This window comes from Emydura macquarii, unplaced genomic scaffold (assembly GCF_026122565.2).
Source record: "Emydura macquarii macquarii isolate MOO-44397 ecotype Brisbane River unplaced genomic scaffold, CSIRO-AGI_Emac_v2 contig_973, whole genome shotgun sequence".
In the NCBI taxonomy this organism is placed as follows: Eukaryota; Metazoa; Chordata; order Testudines; family Chelidae; genus Emydura; species Emydura macquarii.
Window position 1 is genome coordinate 1,903,948 of NW_027131110.1, and position 20,532 is coordinate 1,924,479.

At 52.8% G+C, this 20,532-nt stretch overlaps 1 protein-coding gene across 1 annotated transcript in view; it reads right to left on the reverse strand.

Annotated features, from left to right (window-relative positions):
• Nucleotides 1-17,816, reverse strand: part of LOC137150572 (zinc finger protein 585A-like) — a 240,549-nt gene extending 222,733 nt beyond the window's left edge. Inside the window, exons 1-7 of the mRNA XM_067544525.1 lie at nucleotides 17,528-17,816; nucleotides 15,117-15,243; nucleotides 9,165-9,278; nucleotides 7,735-7,851; nucleotides 7,117-7,230; nucleotides 1,040-1,895; nucleotides 816-967 (exon numbers count right to left, since the gene is read on the reverse strand). Coding sequence (XP_067400626.1) covers nucleotides 816-967; nucleotides 1,040-1,895; nucleotides 7,117-7,230; nucleotides 7,735-7,851; nucleotides 9,165-9,278; nucleotides 15,117-15,243; nucleotides 17,528-17,692 — 1,645 coding nt within the window. The 5' untranslated portion in view covers nucleotides 17,693-17,816. The remainder of the gene's footprint in view (nucleotides 1-815; nucleotides 968-1,039; nucleotides 1,896-7,116; nucleotides 7,231-7,734; nucleotides 7,852-9,164; nucleotides 9,279-15,116; nucleotides 15,244-17,527) is intronic.
• Nucleotides 17,817-20,532: the final 2,716 nt, after the last annotated feature.

The following is a 20,532-nucleotide window of genomic DNA, read 5'->3' on the forward strand; positions in this document are numbered from 1 at the left end:
CCCAGCCAAAGCAGGACCTGGGCTGGGACACTGCCCAGGGAAACCAGCACCTGGCCCCGTTAGGACATGGGGTAGGTGGGGCTGGAAGACACCCAAGGACCTGCCTATTCCCAGCTTGCTCGATGAGCCTGGCCCTATTACTAGAGTTCCCAGCCGCCCCACACCCTGACCCACTGACGGTCTCAAAACGCGGCCGACTCGGTTAAAGCTCTTTAACTTAACACCTGCGATTTACAATGATGACATCTGAGTTGGACTGAAGTGCCACTGGACGATACCCTGTTCCGTTCGTTCCCTTGGAAGCACCTGGCACTCGCCCCCTGTCGGAAGACAGGCTACTGGGCTAGCTGGACCCTGGGTCTGACCCAGCGCGGCCGTTCTTATGTTAAATGCATTTCAGAAAGCCGCGTGGCCAGGAGGAGTGAGCTCATGACTGGCTGCCCCGGGTGCCACTCTCGGCTCTGCCACTGACTCACTGCCTGGGCTTTGCCAAGTCACTTGACCTCTGTCTCGCTTTCCCTGCCGGGGCGGTAGGTAGGTTTGTCCTGATCCCCTCTTACAGGCATGCTGCGAGGATTCAGTAATGGCTGGGCAGCGCTTTGGACAGATCTGGTGCTCTGCGAATGCTAACTGCTGTCAGACAGCGTATTGCGCTGTCAGCTACTGTTGTGTCGTGTTTCTTGGGAGGAGACAGCCTGTAAATTATCCCCCCCTCCAGCCAATGTGCTAGTGACTATTTTCAGTCTTTACCGTAAGGGGTTTGCTCTCAAGTCCCTTGGCTGTGGTGGGGGGAACGCCCTGGGGGGCGGAGTGGCTTTTCTGATGGTTGTTCAGAGACTGCCTGTGTCTGAAGCTCTTGTTGCACTTGGCGCACTGGAAGGGCCGCTCCTGGGTGTGCGTCCGCTGGTGCTCCTCCAGGGATGTCTTCTGAGTGAAGCTCTCCCTGCATTCAATGCAGGGATAGAGTCTCTTGCCCACGGGGTTTGCCTGGGGAGCCGTGGCCGGGAAGCCAGCCCCCCAGGGTCCCCATTGCTGCGGCCTCGCCCCCCCGTGGACGCGCTGGTGCTTCTGGAGATGGTGTTTCTGGATGAAGCTCTTGCTGCACTGGGCGCAGGGGTAGGGCCGCTCCCCGGTGTGGATCCTGTAGTGCTTGTTGAGGTTGGACTTCTCGTTGAAGGTCTTCTCGCAGGCCGGGCACTGGAAGGGCCGCTCCCCCGTGTGCAGCCGCTCGTGATCCGCAAGGTGCCGCTTCTGCAGGAAGCTCTTCTGGCACGCGCCGCATTTGTGCCGGCGCTCTCTGCCGTGGAGCCGCTGGTGCCGCGTGAGCTCCGGGCGGCCGCGGAGGTTCTTCCCGCAGGCGGGACAAATGAAAGACCCTTCGCTCTTCCCCAGGTGGCTTCGCTGGTGCGTCAGAAGGCTCCTCTGCAGCCGAAAGCTTCTCTGACACTCGGCGCAGGCGTACGCCCCCTGTCCTGCGGGACCCAGCTGGTGCTTCCGGAGGCTGGCTTTGAGGAAGAAGCTTTTCTCACATTCGGCATGGCGGTAGGGCTTTTCTCCGGCCAGGATCCTCTGGGGCAGGGTAAGTTGCTTCTTGATTCTGAAACCTGCTCCCTGTTCTGTAGATACACCCGGGCCCTGGTCTGCGTGGGCGTCCTCCCGCCCCACCCCGGGCTTGAATTCACACAGATCGCTCCTGCGTTCGGGGGGCTCTCCCCGGCCATCTGCCGCTCCCTGCTGCCCTTCTGAGCCGCACGGACTCTCCCAGCTCACTGGCTGGTCTTGATTCTGGGAAGCCTCTTCTTCTGCTCTTCCTAATAACGTCTTGGGCTGATCCAGGGCTGCGGGCTTTTCCTCATCCTGCTGCGCCTCAGTTCTGAACGCAATCCTGCCGTCTGCTGAAAGAAACAGAGAACCCAGACCCTTATTCATTTCATGCAGGGGAACCTTCCAAGGTTACGACATCCTTGAGTCAAGGATGGCAACGGGGCTTCCTCAACAACAAATCAGCTGGGACCCTCCTGGGAAGGGTTAATAAGATTTGATCTAATCTGGTGTTTTGAAACCATCAGGGGCACGGGGTGAGGAGGAATCAGGGCTGCAAGAAAGCTGATTTTTTATACTTTTTTAACGCTAGAAATCCAGGAGCATCAAACATCTGGAAGGCGGCCTGCCTTCCCCACCAGAACAAGGCTCTGCAGCTTAGCGGAAACCAAAGTCCTGCTTGGACAAAGATCAGCGCAAAGGCCACTCTCAGGGTGTGTTTACACCAGAATGGTAAGTCGGCTGGTATGAGGTCTACTGGGTCACTGCTGCGGTGGCTGATGTCCACACGCCCCTGCTTGGGTCAGTGGTGCATGTCCTCGACGGGGGCGCTTCCACTGACCTAAGAGGGGCAAGCCTGGTGTCTCAGCTCTGCTGGCAGCTCCCTGCCGGGAGCCCGGCTGCCTCACAGGCTCCTGGCGGGCTGCTCCTCATTCCCCACCGAGAGCAGGGACTGGACCTGGGACCAGCCAGGACCTGGGACCAACCACCTGGGCTCCTTGCTCCAGATCCCAGCCAGGAGTGGGCTCCAGCCACCTCTGGCCGCTAGCTGCCCCGCTTTCTTGTCAATTTCAGGGCCTGTGATGCCCCGAGCCAACCAGGGATCCAAGTGTCGCTCGACACCGAGCTCGAGGGTCTCCGATGCAGAGAGGCTGAAGAGTCATCTGGTCCCAGCGAAGATGAAGAGGCTTGTTCGGGATGGATAGGGTAGGCTGCCTTCCGAATTCTCTTTTTGGGCGCTGCTGCGGGGGGCACAATGAAGGTTGTTTGCGCACCTTGACGGTGAGTTTGCACACGGGAAATCGAGGTGTTTGGGGCAAATGTAACTTTAACAAGTTCCTGGATTCCTGGTTTGCGTTTTAAACCGGTGTTCTGGAAAGGCCATCTCTGCACAACAAGCACGGCAAATGGTGCTGCAACGCCAGAGCGTAGACCCTTCCTGCAGTGACGGGAGGGGTTTTCCTCACCACTGTAGTTAATCCACCTCCCCCAGAGGTGGCAGCTGCTTTGACAGCTGAATTCTTCCGTCGACCCAGCTGCATCGACGCTGGAGTAGGTCAGTATAACCGCGGCCCCCAGCGCCGTGAATTTTTCACCCCCCTGAGCACGGCAGCTGTGTGGGCCTAACTTTTAAGTATGGCCGAGGCCCCAGCGGGAAGCGCTTTGTGACACCGGCTGCCACTCACCCCTGCCGGGGTCTGTAGGGATTTCGCTCTCCTCTGACTGCGCCTGACCCGCGACATGTGGCTCCCCCCTCGCTCCATCCGGGCCAGCAGATCAGGGTTGGAAAGGGCATCGTCTGGCCATAGGGGGGAGGAGACAGGAGGCTCGATTAACATGCACGGAATAGCTGCTACCAGGAAAGGGAAATGATTTTAAACCAACCCCCTGGATGACTGGCGGTGAGAGGTGCTCTCACACCAGTGCAGAACACACCACCACTCCCACTGCAGTCGAGGGAGGTGTCTAGGCAGTCGGCTAAACCTGGCTACGGAGCTACGTGCCCCCGGCTCTGGAGCCTGACTTTAGGCACCCGTTTTTGAACATCCTGGCCCAAGAGCTCCCGTGAAATGCTGCCCAAAGTAAAATCACCAGACGCACATCCAGGGAGCACAGTAGGTATATCCCCTTTGTCCCCTGATGGGGACTGAACTCGCCAGAGCCCTGATTCAGGACAGCGTCCCTCTGCAAGACAGCGCTTAGGGCGAGTGTGAAGTTAAGCGCTGTCCCGAATATTGATGGACCCAAGCAGATGGTGAATGAATACCCGGAACCCCATCTCAGGGACCATTCCTGCTGTTCCGCCAGCAGCGCTCACTCCTGGGTAGTCACGGTGCAGAGAGCAGCTGACGATTTACAATGCATGTGTCCTGAGCCTGCAAACCATTGCTCACGGGTGAATTGCTGTTGGGCCAAAGCCGGAGGAACGCCCAGGAGCTGCAGTTCACGCTGACATGCTCTGGTCCGCTGACGTCGGTGGGAACGCTCACGGAGGTAATAAACGGGCAACGCTTTGCAGGACTGGAGTCGCATCACTGCAAATAACTGGGCAGACCCTGCAAATGTCTGAACAGCATCAACTCTTCCTGGTGTGGCCGCGTTAGCTGCGGGCCTGCAGTATGAGCCGCTTCCAGGCAAGGTGACAGGCAGCGGTTATCTGCAGCTAGGGCGCACTGAAGAAGGCACAGCGTCCGTTCCCCTTCCCAGTGGGAGGGAGCTGCAGCCACAAAAGGTCTGAGGCTTTGCCCTGTGGATTCACCTGAAATGGCTTTTTCCTTTCGCGACGGTGAATGGTGCCACGGGGCCTGCAGGCTCGTCTGTCCGCAGGACAGGCACAGCACCATGCCAGTGCCAACAGAGCCCTTTCCCCCGCCCCAGAAGGGAGAACGTAGCTGTCTCCAGGACCTGTCCAGTCCTTGTCTTGTGTCGGCTTAGAGATGGGGCCCTCTGCCCACGACAGAGGGAGATCACCGCCACCGGCTGCCGGGAGCGGTAGGAAATTCAAAGAATTACAGACAGCTTAAGTTTAGTGACGAAAATAATGTCTGCTGGATGGTTTGCGGCTAGTCAGGAAAAGGCCCCAGTCAGCAAACACAGGAAGGTTGTGAGGATAAGAGGTTGCGTTACTTGTTACTCGCTGTGCGGGAAGGATGCACGGCTCAAAAAGTATCTAACACGATGCAGAGCGGCAGTAACAAGAGAAAGAAAAACGGTCTTAAAAGGAACAAGCCCAACCGCCCCCTGGTCTGCCTGGCAGCCGGACGGAGGGACGAGCCAGGCAGGAAAGGCTGGGGGAAGTCAGGAGGGTGGAGATTGTACGTTGTTTGTTGAAGGGTATAGAGAGTTATAAATGTGAAGTGTCACGGACCCACCGGTCCGGTGCTCTGGAGCAGTCTCTGGGCGACCCCTTCAGCGTGTCAGCCCCCTAGGTTCACACTCTCTCGCTGGGAATCCCCGAGGCTTCACCAGCTCCTGGGACCGAACTTCAGAGCCTTCAGCCCCCCCCGCTTCATGCTGTGAGCTCCCCTCGGCGAGTCGGGCTGGACCGGACACCTGGGGAAGACCTGCACACCCCAAGGGAGTAACACACCTTCCCTCCCTGCTTAGCCTGGAGTGGCTCTCAGGCAGTGCTGTGAAAGCATTGGGGTTTATTGGGGTGCTGACTGTCCCCAGCCCGGGGGGCGCATGAGTTCCCCGGTGCTTCGCGGGGCTGCTCTGGCGGGCAAAGCCCCGCCCGCACCGAGTGCACTTGTGGGGACGGTCGTTCCAGGGGTGGAGCTGCTGGTGTTCGACCAGACGGCACATGCGGGCGAAGCTGCTCCCACACTGGCTGCACTGGTGGGGCCAGGCCCCCGTGGCGTGCGTGCGCCCGCTGGTGCCGCGCATTCTCCGCCGTGGTGACGTAGGCTGGCCGCAGGCAGCGCACGCGTACTTGTGCTGTGCCAGGTGGGTCTGCTGGTGAGCCGGCAGCGCCTCCCGCCGGTTGAAGGCCTTGCCCCAGTTCTGCATCCAGGCGAAGCTCCTGCCGCACACCCCGCACTTGCAGGGCTTCTCCCCCCGGGGGTCTTCTTGTGGATCAGCAGTGACTGCTTCTGCCGGAAGCGCTTCCCACACTCGACACATGGGAACGGCCGCTCGGCCCCCGCGGGATTCTGCTGGCCCACGGCGGCTTTGAGCTCCCCAGGGCCCCTCTTGCCCAGAGCCAGCCTCCCCAGGACGCTCCTCTGGTGAGCACAAGGGCAGGACCGGCTCTGACCGGCAGGGCCTGCACTGGGGCTCTGGACCACGGTCCCTTTGGACGTTGTAAATAACGCCCAGGGGGGGCCTGGGCTCTTGCCCCCCTCCTCGGCATGATGCCTCGCCACCGTTTCGAGCGTGATCTGGTCCCTGCCAGGGTCAGAAGAAAGCAGACGTGACTCACTCACCAGCCGGGGAGGAAGGGACCTGCTGCGACGCAGGGGCTCCTGCTTTCAAAGCGAGTCCCAGGAAGCGAGCCGTGGTGAGCGAGCCGTGGTGAGCGCATCAAGGTGCTGGGTCCCGCGGCCGGGTCCTGCCTCTCTCTGGAATCGAGGAATCTGTCGCTCTCCCTGGAGAAGGGTGGGTGGGAAGCTTCCCCGTCTCGCTGTCCGAGGGGCTGGTGGGGACGGTACCAGTGACCTACTCTGGTCACGCACAGCAGCTGTCAGTGGTCTGCTGGGATTCCCCAGGTGGAGTGGCCAGGTCTACGCCAGCCCCTCTCCCATCATCAGAGCGGACCTGTTGGGGGGAGGGGGGAAGGGATGCCCAATGATCCCGGCTGCCCCTTTCCAAGTTGCAACGTGCTGTAAAGCGGGTCTGACCAGCTCCTTCCTTCACTCACTGGTTCCGAGTTGTTTCTCCGATACTCACCTGGATTGGGCTCTCTAGGGAGTTCCCTTCCCTCCAAAGTCCACTGGTGCCCGACACACGGCTCCTCCTCTGGCTTAATCCAGGAGGAAACGCCAGGCCTGGGAACGGGAGAGTCTGTTCACAGGAAAGAGCAGGCTGGCGATTCGCAGGAGGTTTCTAGTCAGCAGAGGGGGAAGGTCCTAGACCGGGCTCCCAACAGGAAGAGTGGAGGCAAGAAACGGCCTGGTTTCGAGATGGAGCCTGAGACGTTTTTACAGGCTGGGGTGGCCTGTGACAGCCGAGACTGGACTCCATGTCCCAGAGGCCCCTTCCACTCTGGTGGGATGACGTTCCAGTTTGGTTTTCTTCTCCCATTTAACCCCTGAGCGAGGGATTTAACGCCAGCTCTGTCTCCTGGCTGGAGAAGAGAAGACACGTCTTTTGAATCGATACAAACGTGAGGCTGAAGTGGAGGCATAAAAGGGAGGGTTAAGATGGCCCCAGTGGTCAGACTGTCCACAGAGGGAAAGGAGGCGCGCCATGGCTCTGGGACTGGAGGGGGCGCGCCCGGCCGGCCTGTGGCCTGAAAACGAACAATATGTTAGGGATGTTTTTGAGACCAGATGAGTAGAAACGGTAACGTGGCTCGGCTGGGTTCCCCGCCCGTCCCCTCACGCCCTGGACCCAGCGGTCTCAGCTGCTACTCACCAGGGCTGGGGCCCGGGGGCGTCCCGCTGTCTCCAGAGACCGGCTGACTCTGCACACCCGGCTCTTCCTCTGGTTTAATCCAGGATACAGGATCAGTGCGGCCAATCGCAAACTCTGTCCAGGGCAGAGAGGGTTACACCGCGGTTCCCCCGTTCTCGGCCGCGCGCCTTAACGAGGAGCCGAAAACCGATCTCAGGCCCGGCCGCCTTCGCTTCGGACCCCTCCTCCTCCGCCCTAAGACAAGTTCGTGGGGACCCAGAGGAGGGGATTTGCTGACTGGCTGCACACTAAGGGACACCCCCTCCCATTGCAGAGCACGTGCGTTAAGGACCAGGGCAGGTCCCAGGACAGCATCCTCTCTGCCTGCAGGGCAGGTCCCAGCCCCAGCTCCTAAGCACAGGGGCCACTGGCCATCCCCAGCCGGACAGGCCGTGTCGCTACTGACAGGCAGGGGTACCTGCCAGAAGAAGCTGGGTTCAGCAAGACAGACTCGAGTGACAATCTGCCCAGAGGGTAAGAAAACTGCTGCTGATCCCGGGAGAGGGCTCGGAGCGGAGAGAAGAGCTCCGGTGTGATTACTGGGCTCATCAGCTCGCGATGGTGAGATCCGTTACTCACCCAGGCAGGTGCTTTCCCTGCTTTCTTTTTCCCCGGAGTCCACTTGGTCCTCGTGGCTTGGCTCCTCCTCCTCCTGGTTAATCCATGAGGAAACGTCTGTGGCAGAAACAGGGGAGTCTGTTCACAGGAAAGAGAAAGGCTCAGCATTTCAGACGGGCCTAGAGGAGTTGAGCACCCACTTCCCATGGACTCAGTGGGAGGTGGGGGCCCAAAATCACTAGTCTCCTTTGCAGATCCCAGCCAAGGATATAAAGGGGATGTCTACTTTCGAGCTGGACGTGCAACCACGGTGGTGCAAGGGGCTAAGTAATGTCTCAGCCGAGATTGTACTCGGGGCGACTCGCGCCACCGCGGCTGCACGTCGATATTTAACAGGCTAGTTTGATCAGAACCCCTGGGGTCCGTCTCCTCGGGCTGGCAATTGCAGCTTCCATGCAGACACCCCCTGTGCGCTTCTACCCTCCCGAATGCTTTACTGAGCAACTTGAAGCCGTCTCAGCTCAGCACCGGTTTTCAGAGCAGGTGCCTGATCTGAACGGATGCCAGTAAGGCTCTGATGGGAAGGGAAATGGAAGGCTGATAATGCGATCGATGCCAGAATGGTCAGGAAGAGGCGGGACGGGTGGAGAGCTGCAGATGGCACCTGCCGGGGACCAGGCCAACAGAAATCCACGTATGGGGAAGGGCTGCAAGTTCTCAGAGCTTGCTGGAATTTCAGCTTCCGTTTGCTCTAGTGGTTCCCACGGGGGTTGGACGAGCTGGTCCAGTCTCAGAGCCCTGTTCATTACATTGGACGTCCGGCAGCAATCAGGCTGTATAACTACCCCCTCAGTTGGGTCAGGGCTTTCGGGTCTCAAAGGTGACCTTTTCCCACATGCTCCTTGCAGAGAGGTTTTCTGTCTCCTCCCCACCCTGCCGAACCTATGGGGGCCAGCCAGGGGAAGTCCAGCCCCACAGGGTGTCTGAACACAGTTGGTCAAACCAAACTAGGTAGGGGGAGGCGGCTTTAAGATCCCGATCCAGATTTGTGGTTTCATCCCGTCGCTGCTCTGACAGGCTGTCTGGGATCAGATTAAAACAGAAGCGAAGGGCTGAGCAGAACAGGACTAAACCACACACAGGAATCTCAACCCCCTGATGAAACCTCAGAGATTTAGAGGGAAGCAACACACATTTTGCCCTAATTTCCTCAAATGTTCTCCTGGCCTTGGCCCAAGTGTAAGAAAAGCGCCCTTTGAAACAGAGGGAATGAAAGGGCTTGTTAAGATTTCACTGGACAGATCCATTTTGCTTCACTCCTTGTGCCCCATTCTCCATGCGTTCACACCTAAATCAGTGGTAATTCCACTGCAGTCAGTGGAAATGGACACCTGTAAACCCAGCTAAAGCGAGAGGGGCTCAGAGCTCATTTCTGAATTGTTTCAACGTACCTGGGGCAGGGTCTGCAGGGATCTCTCTCTCCTCTGAACAACCCTGGTCCCCGACACATGGCTCCTCACCTCGTTCAAGCCGGGACAGAAGGTCGGGTTTGGAGATGGCATAGTCTGCAGATGGAGAGAGACGCTCCAGGATTTTATTCATACAGTAGGATACTCATTACAGATCAGTATCAATGGTTTTAAATACCCGCCCCGCAAATTGCTGGAGGTGACAGGTGATATGAAGAGAGGCCACCAAACGGAGCTGAACCAGTATTTATTTCGGTTCCGTTCATGCGCATTCACTGTGTTTGGATTCAGTTCCTGTTCTAGCCACCAAACAAAGCCATTTACTTTCCGGCTTGAACCAGTTCACATCAAATGTGCATCTCAGTGGAAGAAAATTCAAAAAGGAGGCTTGAAACTTCAAATTGAAACTATTTTGGCTTTTCACAATTTTTTTATTTTTTAACTTTAACTTTACATGAGTTTTCCTAGTGTTTTTGTGTTGTCAAATAAACACTTTTTTTTAGGAACAATCTGTTTGAACGAACTAAAATATCATCTAGTATTTCCTCTGTTATATTGAGCCTCTGCAATGAAAAGGATAAATCTGAAGCCTGAAAATGTTTTTTCAACACTCTCTTTTGTTGCTAGAACAGCCAGTACAATTTTTGCCAGTTGATACAGCTCAGACATAACATTTTTATGACCTTCCTAGTAGTTTAATATGTTTTTTTTTTCTTATTGAGACGTGACTTATCTGCAAATGAATCGAGAATTGGCCGAATCTTGTACTGGGCTTTCTTTGTCCAGTTATCTCTTCCTTTTTGGAGATTTCATGAGCTTTAAGAAGAAGTTCCAATTTGTCATCTGATCCTTCAGTCTCAGGCATGTCTGACATGGATTCTATGGCATCATTATTTGACTGAAGCATTTCTATTTCCATCCATGTTTTGGTTCAATGAAATTTTTCCTTGACTTTGTCCTTTTTTGACAGTAGGAGTTGATATCTAGGATCAAGGTATAGACACAAGAGAAAGATACCATTTTCAAACAAATGTTTGTCTTGCTTTTTCATTGAAGCCAGGAAGGATTCAGTAAAAGGAGAAGATACTTTGGATGTTTCCAGTTGGCATTTTAACCAAGCATCATAAAAGTTGCCCAGGGTCAGTTGTTCATACCTAAGAATCTTTGTTGTCACTTGAGCAGGCTTCAGTGCAACTGTGATGCCTTCAATGGTACTTCATTCTGCTTCCATCAAGTGAAGCCCATGGCATGAGGCGGCCATGTCCTAGCAGAAATCTGTGTGCATCAAACATGTCATACGTTGAGTGCCGGCTGGCAGGACAATCTAAAACTAGGTGTTTTCATGGTAGTTTGCTAATGACTACCAATATTGTTTGGTTTCACCATTGCTTTTACAGACATATCGAGCTTTATGAACTATGTCAGAGATCGTAGATTACTTCAATGAGTCTTCAGGGAAAGCTGCAGTGTACAACAGCAAACGCCCTTCAATGTTACACCCATGGCCTCAGCAGATATACCACGTCCAACTTCTTCAGCCATAAGAATCAACTCATTCCACTCTTGGGCCATATCTTCTTCTTGGGAATCTTCCCCGAAGAAAAATTCTCTGTTTCTCCTTCATTTTGAATTGGTTGTTCTGCTTCTTCAGTTTCCTGGTCCCCAATGGTTCACTTCAGTGCTTTCACCAGGTTTGCTCCATTACCTGTTCGAATACTCTCTATAGGTCTTGGAATGACACACGTCTTTAATAATCATCGATATTAAATATTCAGAGGAGTGTTTTTGCTTGATCTATTTCAATGCTAAAGTCCAAAAAGCAACGTGTCCTGCCGCAATATACTGAACGTTCATCCCTAAAAGAGATCAGCCAAATCGAGTGGCACTACCCACTGTCAATGAAACTTGTCTTCCCTTGATATTTTATTTTTTGGCTCCCCTCTGGAAGGGTGGCTCTACTGTGGCAACTTCGTCTTGTACATTTCCAGCATTCAGTGTAAATTTCACCCCCAGACCTTCCAGCATGCGAAATCCTGACTCCTCCCTCAGCTTACACGGCCTTCCATTTACAGTCACTCATTCCAGGCAAGCGTTCAGTAAGGTCACGTCATCATTTGTTATTGTAGCTGCCTTTGTTGTGAACATGGAGTCCAAAGTCGCTTGTGCTGTAGTCGACTTCTTGATGTGAAGTCATCAGGAGTGCATGCACGCTGCGCTCGCTCAGTATTTTTATTGTCTTTTTTTCCCCTGAAGGAAGCGCAGCCTACTCCTCCAGCTGCTATGTTTGAGGAGGCCTTTCCAGGTTGGTGACATGGTTCCCTGACACAATAGAATGGCACACTGCTTCCCTAGCCTGACAAATAGATTTATTTTTACTCGGTCATATCTGAAGAACTTCCACATAGGCTTTTGTTGGTTTCTCTCCCTGATTATTTCTCAATCAATGTGATTAACTGCAGCAGAAATATAATGTTTATAGATAACCCAAGGCAATAGCACAGCCCAGTTGCATATTTCCAGAACCAAATCAAGCATGGCTGCATTCTGGAAAAGTAGCCGCAAGACATGTGAGAAGCAGTTCAGAGAGGCGATCTTCTGTTGTGACCAGTCTGCTGGAGTTCGTTTAGCTCACAACGTTCAAGGAGCCTGTTCTGACGCTGGACTCTCTCTTTCCCCATTCCAAGCTGCTTCTCAGACTCCTTGCCAGTGCGGTTGCTTTGCTAATCCACTAGCAGTGCTGGACTGGGGAGGAACCGGAAGTAACAGCCTCCAGGAAAAAGGCAGAGAGGCCTCGAGGAGCGAAAAAAGAGGAGGGAGCTATCCTCTCTTGGGCTTACATGTGAGGTTAACAGGCGGGAAGGGGAGCTGATGATCCTTGTTCTCTCTTCAGCTGCACCGTCCCAGGGCACGTTTCCAACCTACGAAACCCCTGCTCACGAGAAAAGTGGTAGCGTCTGTGTCCTTTCTCCAGGAGGTGCACAAACGTTGGTCTACCAGGCCGCTCTGGTTACAAAGCACTATTGAGCAGTACCTGATCGCCTTTCCTCTCCCGTTCATCTCATACAAACACGAGGACAGCCACACTGGGTCAGAGCAATGGTCCATCGAGCCCAGTATCCTGTCTTCCAACAGTGGCCGGTGCCAGATGTTTGAGAGGGAATGAACAGGACAGGGCAATTATCAAGTGATCCATCCCGTCACCCAGTCCCAGCTTCTGGTTGTCAGAGGTTTAGGGACATCCAGAGCATGGGGTCACACCCCTGACCATCTTGGCTAATCGCCATTGATGGACCTGTCCTCCATGAAATTAGCTAATTCTTTTTTGAACCCAGTTATACTTTAGGCCTTCACAACATCCCTGGCAACAAGTTCCACAGGTTGACTGTGCGTTGCATGAAGTACTTTCTCTTTGTTTCTTTTAAACCTGATGCCTATTCATTTCAATGTGCCCCCTGGTTCATGTGTTATTTGAAGGGGTAAATAATAATGCCCTATTCAGTTTCTCTACACCATTCATGATTTTATAGACCTCTATCATATTCCCTCTTACTCGTCTCTTCTCCAAGATGAACAGTCCCAGTCTTTTTAATCTCTTCTCATACGGAAGCTGTTCCATACCCCTCATCATTTTTGCTGCCATTCTCTGTACCTATTCCAATTCTAATAACTCTTTTTTGAGATGGGCAACCAAATCTGTGTGCACTATTCAAGCTGTAAGCGTACCATGGATTTATATCAAGGCATTCTGATATTTACTGTCTTATTCTCTATCCCTTTCCTAACGGTTCCTCACACTCTGTTAGCTTCTTTGACTGCTGCTGCACATTGAGTGGATGTGTTCAGAGAATTATCCACAATGGCTCCAAGATCTTTCTTGAGTGGTAACAGCTAATTTAGACCCCATTGTTTTATATGTATAGCTGGGATTAGGTTTTCCAATGTTCATTACTTTGCATTTATGAGCACTGCATTTCATCTGCCATTTTGTTGCCCAGTCACCCAGTTTTGTGAGATCCCTTTGTAACTCTTTGCCGTCTGCTTTGGACTTAACTATCTTGAGCAATTCTGTATCATCCACAAACTTTGCCACCTCACTGTTAACCCCATTTTTCAGATCTTTTATGAATATGTTGAGAGCTGCTACTAGTACAGACCCTTGGGGGACCCCACTATTTACCTCTGTTCATTCCAAAAATGGACCGTTTATTCTTATCTTTTGTTTCCTGTCTTTTAACCGGTTACTGATCCAGAATAGGACCTTCCCTCTTTTCCCATGACAGCTTAACTTTGCTTAAGAGCCTCTGATGAGGAACCTTGTCAAAGTCTTTCTGAAAGTCCAAGTACACCATATCCAAGGGATCACTCATGTCCACACATTTGTTGACATTAAAGAATTCTAGTAGATTGGTGAGGTGTGATTTCCCTTTACAAAGGCTGTGTTGACTCTTCCCCAACAAATCATGTTCATCTATGTACCTGATCATTCTGTTCTTGATTATAGTTTTTTAAAAAATTGGCATCCCATAAGTGATCCTCCAGTCCTCTGGTACAAAGGCTGATCTGAGTGACAGGTTACATACCACAATTAGTAGTTCTGCAATTTCATATCTGAGTTCCTTCGAAACTCTTGGATGAAACCATCTAGTCCTGGTGACTTATTACTGTTTAATCGATCAATTTGTTCCAAAATCTCCTCCAATGACGGCTCAGTCTGGGACATTTCCTCGGATCTGTGACCTGAAAAGAACGGCTCAGGTGTTGGACTCTTCCTCACATCCTCTGCAGTGAAGACAGATGCAAAGAATTCATTTAGCTTTTCCAAGCGCTTCTTTAGCATCTCTATCGTCTAGTGGCCCCACAGATTGTTTGGCCGCTTCCTGCTTCTGATGTATTTAAACACTTTTTTGCTGTTAGTTTTTGAGTCTTTTGCTAGCTGATCTTCAAATTCTTTTTTGGCCTTCCTCATTATGCTTTTACAGTTGACAGAGTTTATGCTCCTTTCTCTCTCCCCAGTATCATTTGACTTCCAATTGTTAAAGGATACATTTTGCCTCTAACCACGTCTTTTACTCTGTTTAGCCACAATGGCATTTTTGTGGTCCTCTTCTTCTTACTGTTTTATTTGGGGTATACATTTGAGATGAGCCTCTTTACGGTGTTATTTAAACATGTCCATGCATCTTGCAGGCATTTCACTCTTGTGACTGCTCCTTTTAATTTCCATGTAACTCACTTCCTCAGGTTTGTGTAGTTCCCTTTTTCGAAGTGAAACGTTGCTGTGGTGGGCTTCTTTGGTATTCCCCTTCCCCCACAGCCCCCGGCCATAAGGATTTTAAATGTCATTACATTATGGTCGCTGTTACTGCGTGGTTCTGCTATAGTCACCTCCTGGAGCAGATTAATGGCTCCTAACAGGATCAGGGATCAACCCCCCCCCGGGGGCAAGAGCCACCTCACACCACTCCCAGACCCCAGCTGCCCCCCGGCATCAGGGACCTTCCTCATCTTCAAGGAACAGTGCCCGGCACCAGGCGACTGCGGAAGTGGATTGAGTGGACACTATCCCAGGGAGTGAAGACAGACCATGCTCTAGAACAGGGGTCCCCAACCTTTTCCACTTCAGGGACCAGTCAGCCAGGCGTTGAAAGTGGGGCGGGCTGGTGTGGATTGGCCTCTCCCTCTCTCCACTCAGTCTTTCCCCCTTGTCTCTCTCTCTCTCACACCTGGCTGGGGCCTGGGCTGATGCTGCTCACTGAGGCAGCAGGGCTGGACCAGAGCGGCAGGAAGCAGTCACTGCTGCAGAGGATGGATTAGACTCCACTGCAAGCTGGCCTGCCCCAGGTGGAGTTTGGCTGTAATCAGAGCATGCCGTGGCCAACTCCATCTTCAGCGATCTCACAGCTTCTGATACACGAGTGAAGAGAAAAGCATTACCCAGGGAGATCAGGCTCTCGTAGTTCCCCTTCATCACGTTCTTGTACAGCTCCTTCTGCCACGCGTCTAAGCTCCCCCACTCCTGCTCGTTGAAATAGACGGAGACGTCGTCGAATGTCACCGGCACCTGGAATCACAAGCATTGCACGCTCAGTGCCTCCTGGGTCAATCCCACCTGTTACATCAATCAGGAGAGATGGGGAGTGTAAACGTTGCCTGGCTAGCATTGGGAAAATGATTACAAAAGGGTGTCACATAAAAACACCCCCAACTTCACCGCTAGAGTTGCCCTAGGCTCTGCTGCCCCAATCCACCCAGAGAGCCGGAAGGGATTATCCACACCTGGGCCTGGTGGGGCTCTTGGCAGGTTTCAGGGACTGGGAAGATGATAATGAGGAGGCAGCTGCCTCTCATACTTTCTGTGTGGAAGTGGGCAGGGACCTGGAGAAGGTCTTTGCTGCCTGCTGCTCCAAGAGGGACAATCTGGCTGTAGGATTTAGATAGCTACATAAAGGGTTAAATTAGCTTTACTAAATAAAACGTGTGTTCCGTAGTTTAAGTAAAATAAAGGGGTTTTAATGTACAAGCTAGAAAGAACGTGGGAGGTAGGCAAAGCCCATTTTGGGGAGGCTGCTGAGTGTGGAATGTGGCTAGTGAGATGAAGAGAGATTTCTGGAACGGGTCTCTAAATGGTAAGCAATGGTTATAAACTGGTTCTAACACAAAGAGAAGTGGTTTGTCATGTGATAAGCGGACAGTAACCTTTCACGCACCACTGTCATCGTACAACAGGTGCCTGCGGAAGAAGATAAAATGCCAGTGCAGCTCGCTTTATGGTTCATAGCTTTAAGATAATTAGAAAGAGAGAGGCCCCACGGCCATGTCTTGTTTTAGCCAAGGCCGGGAAAGGTGCCCAAAACTGGTTCTTAGCAAAAAGGAGCAATTGGCAATGACATCGCTTGTTTGTTAAGGAGTATAAAAGGGTGAGCTCTTCAGGAGTTCATTCCTAGTGCCTGCCTGATGGAGGTGGAGCAACCCCAGGGCAGGTCTTTTTGGTGAATATTCTGCTCAAATGCTAATGTGTTTCTGTATCCATGGAATGAGTAACTGCTCATTGCTTAACATTGTAGACGTGTGTGGAGCAGCTGCATAAATACCCTTTGCCCTTTGCATTTAATAAAATAATTGATGGTTAAATTATCATCTGGTGGTAACCTGCGTAAATAATAAATAAATAATCAACTTCCAACACTGGCCTCACTGATTAACTGATCCAGGACGTCCCTGTGGAGCAACTCCTTGTTCAGGTTTTGCCTACAGAATTTGTTCTCAGAAGCTGCAAATACGGAGCCACATGTGAACCTAAGAAAAGTACCTATATACTCCCCGTCACCGTTGTATCGTCACAGTCTAATGTCTGTATCCTCACATAGCCCTGTGAGATAGGACACTGCCATTATCCCATTGTACAGATGGGGAACCCAGGCACACAGAGGCCAAGTACGCATAAGAAGCTCAGCTCTCCTGGGTCCCAGCTCAGTGCCTTATCCATTACAGGAATCAGAAAGAATCAATAGCTCAACTACAGAAAGAGGCCAAGATTTTCAAAAGCAAGTGCCCCTAGGGTCTTACCTTCACCCTGTTGTACCAAGAGGTAGTGGGGAATAGCATGGATCACACACCTCTGAATTGGGTGTGAACACGTCTTGCAATTAGCATAACTATCAGGATGCATTCATCACAGTCCTTCCACACACACCCGCTCCATCCCAACCTAAGACAAAAGGGTTGTGAAACTACCCAGGAGTTTTGGGCTGAGGGGGAGACGTTTTTGCTGAGTACTATCTGGGTAAGAGTAGACGTGTGTGCGAGGGGCAGGAACACACAGAGATGAAGAGAGAGGGACGGAGGAAGAAAGCCAGCCTGGGGGCACAGTTTGGTGTCTGACCCTGGAAAAAGCCAGAGCGTGCTTTTGGGTCTGGTGTGGGCTAGAGGCTTGCGGCTGTCAGCTATGAAACTGCTCCTTCTGCTTTTGGTGTCTCCTGCAGTCAGAGAACGTTTATACATTCCTTGTAAATAAAAAAGGCTGCTTCAAAGAAAACCCCAGACTGACAGACTCCAACAGCAATACCTACCTTCCAACTGGAACATCCCCAGCCCTGAACTTTGACTAGCTGCTCAGGTCAAAAAGGTGCAATTATATTTAGGCAATGAATAAATATACCCTGGTTTTCCAGAGTGCTGAGTACACAGCAACACTCGCTGACTTCAGTGGGAGCTGCTGGACGCTCAACACTTTGGAAAATCAGGCCCCTTATGCGTTGCCTAAATACTAAGGTAGGAACCTGATTCTTGAAGATCTCAGCACCTGATTTAATTCTGCCCCTCGGCACTAGCTGGGATATTGTTACCTTGGGGACCTCTCCCGTAGTGCCTGGGGGGAGTCTCAGGATCCAGAAGTTCCTGTTCTTCAGCAGGTTCTCCACGTTCTCCAGCCTCCTCTGCAGTTGCCCGTACTCCTGGATCAGAGTCCCCAGCACGGCCCACTTACTCTCCAGCTGGCTTTCAAATTGCATCACTGTTTTCTCACAATCGATTAATTTCTTCTCAGCTGCTCCCACTCTCCCTTCCAGACTCAGCAACCGCGTGGCATGAGAATCCACTGTCCTATCCACAGCTTGAATTGCAGCTACTGCTGGCCACATGGAAACCTTTGCCGTTTGCAGCTCAATTTCTCTCCCAGAAGTTTGTCTGGGGTCAGCCTGGGGTTTTGAAGGCAGCAGGCGCTTTGACTCCGGGTCCCATTCTGGAGCCTGTTTGCAAGGACAGAAACGTAAGTGGAGTCGGGGCTACTTGTTAATTATTCCACAGACAAAACTCCATTGAAAAGAAACTGAGGCTGAGCAAGTGTGAGATGCCCCAGGAAGCAAGCCCTGGAAAGCAAGGAAATACCAAGGTATCGGTCTCCTCTCAATCTGACATCCACACTGTGCACGTCTGCTAGCAGCCCGACTCTGTGTCATCGGAAGGAAATCCTTGTGGAAGCTGTGACCAAAACAACACCCCAGAGCCCCGTGTTCACCATGGTCATATCCTTATGATAGGTTGTGTACAAAACATGCATTGAGGGGTGTCACTTGAAAAGCCTTGATCTGCTGAACTTGAATACCTTGCCGGATTGCACGTGCTACCATAAAATATGACTGGATACGCTACCGTGGGAACACCCTGTGCGGTGGGACACACCCCCACACCAGCTTTTCGGGTAGAACAATGGAGTGGCCAGACAGTTGACGGCTCCCCCTCGCCCATTCAAGGAAAGAGTCCACTTCCAGGGATTGTTTAGAGTGAAGACATCCCAGAGGGACCCACGTAGGCAGTGAACACTCTTTGGCCGATGAGGAGAGCAAGCCCAGGTCACGAGCCTGGAGACTATCAAAGAAAGGGAGTGCTACCTCATCACTGGGCTTGTCTCCCCCCACTCACCACCTGAAAACCCTGCTGAAGGACCGAGAGCTCATTGCCTAAGTGCATCCCTCTGTGACGTCTTCACTGAGCCCTGACTGAAACGGGCACTGTCAGGACTTCTACACCTAGAGTATAAGAAGAGCCACACGGGGTCAGACCCATGGTCCATCTAGCTCAGCATCCTGTCTTCCCACAGTGGCAGACGCTTCAGAGGGAGTGAACAGAACAGGGCAGTTATCAGGTGATCCAATTCCTATCCTTCAGCCCTAGCTTCTGGCAGTTGAAGGTTTAGGGACGTCTGGAGCGTGGGGTTGTGTCTCTGACCACCTTGGCTAATAGCCATTGATGGACCTACCCTCCAGGAACTTCTCTAATTCTTTTTTGAACCCAGTTGTCCTTTTGGCCTTCACAACATCCCCTGGCAAGGAGTTCCACAGGTTGACTGTGCGTCGTGTGAAGAAGTATTGCCTTTTGTTTGTTTTCAACCTGCTGCCTATCAATTTCATGGTGTGACCCCTGGTTCTTGTGTTATGTGAAGGGGTAAATAACCCTTCCCTATGATCATATCCCCCCTAGTCATCTCTTCTACGCTGAACAGTCCCAGTCTTTTTAATCTCTCCTCATATGGAAACTGTTCCATACCCCCCTTCATTTTTGTTGCCCTTCTCTGTACTTTTCCCATTCTAATGTATCTTACTGCTGCTGCCTGAAATACATCGCCACCAACACAGCACCACAAACAGGCCTGGTGCTGTACAGACAAGCCACAGGTCATGTCCCTGACACAAAGAGCTTACAATTTAAGGGCCTGATCCTGGGAAGAGCTGAGCACTTTCTGAGAGAGGTGGCGCTAGTTCAGTATTTCTCAGTGGATGCTCAGTATCTTGGCACAGGATCAGGTTTTACATGATTAAGACATAGCATGACCAGAGGTGGTAACAGGAGTGCGGGTGAGATGTGGGGCCCATCGGGGGAAGGGAAGACAAAGCAGACAGCGTAAATAGAGAACATTATTTACGTATATTACAGTAACAGTCTAACAGCCCCCATCACGGCCCAGGACCCCTCTGTGCGGGGCGCCCTACAAAGGCAGAACAGTGTGACATGGCTTGATCATTTACCGTTCTCTATGGGAGAGGGGGCTACAGGACTGGGCCCTACGAAGTCAAGTGTACACGGTGCTGCCTGGCTTTGACACAGGATCTGTTGCTCTCTGCCCAACTGCCATTAAAAACCTCACACTGCTGCTGGTCTCCGGCAGCCTGAAGGTGAAACACACGGAGCAAACTTCTCCGCAGGCTTCGCTGGCTTTCCCTGCCGCCGTTTGGGGTGGCTGGACAGAGGGATCTTGTCCCTGCTTTTCAGAGGTGTCTGACATGGGGCCCCAGACACGGAGGCACATGGGGTCAGCGAAGGCCCCTGGCTGCAATGCTGGGCTGGGGAACAGGGTGCTGCGCTCCAGTTCGAAATGACAATCAGACCCCAACGCCTCCAAGCCGGAGGGTCCGGAGAGACAGTTTCCAACCCCTGCCCTGGACAGCAGGACTCCAGCCTTCAGGGAATTCGGAGCTACGCTCCCCGGCAGGAGAAGGCACCAAACCCAGGATGAGTTTAAAATCCTCTCCCAGGTCAGACACCCGGAGAGGGAGAGAAAACGGGCCGGGATCCGCCCCGGGACAGGCTGCAACCGGCCCCGGGCCCCAGCCCCCGACCCCAGGGCTCAGCCTCCCCGCGGGCCGGCTCCCGGGGTTCCCCGCCAGGGGGTTTCCTGCCCCGCTCGGGCCAGGGAGCGGAGCCCCCGCCGGGCCCTTACCTGGGCAGCGGCCCGCTCGGCCATGGCCCCGGCCCGGCTCGGCTCGGCTCTCTCCAGCGGGCCCGGCCCGGCTCCGCTCCGCGCCCGGCCCGGCTCCGCTCCGGGCTGGGCAGATCCCGCCCGTCCGCCCGGTGC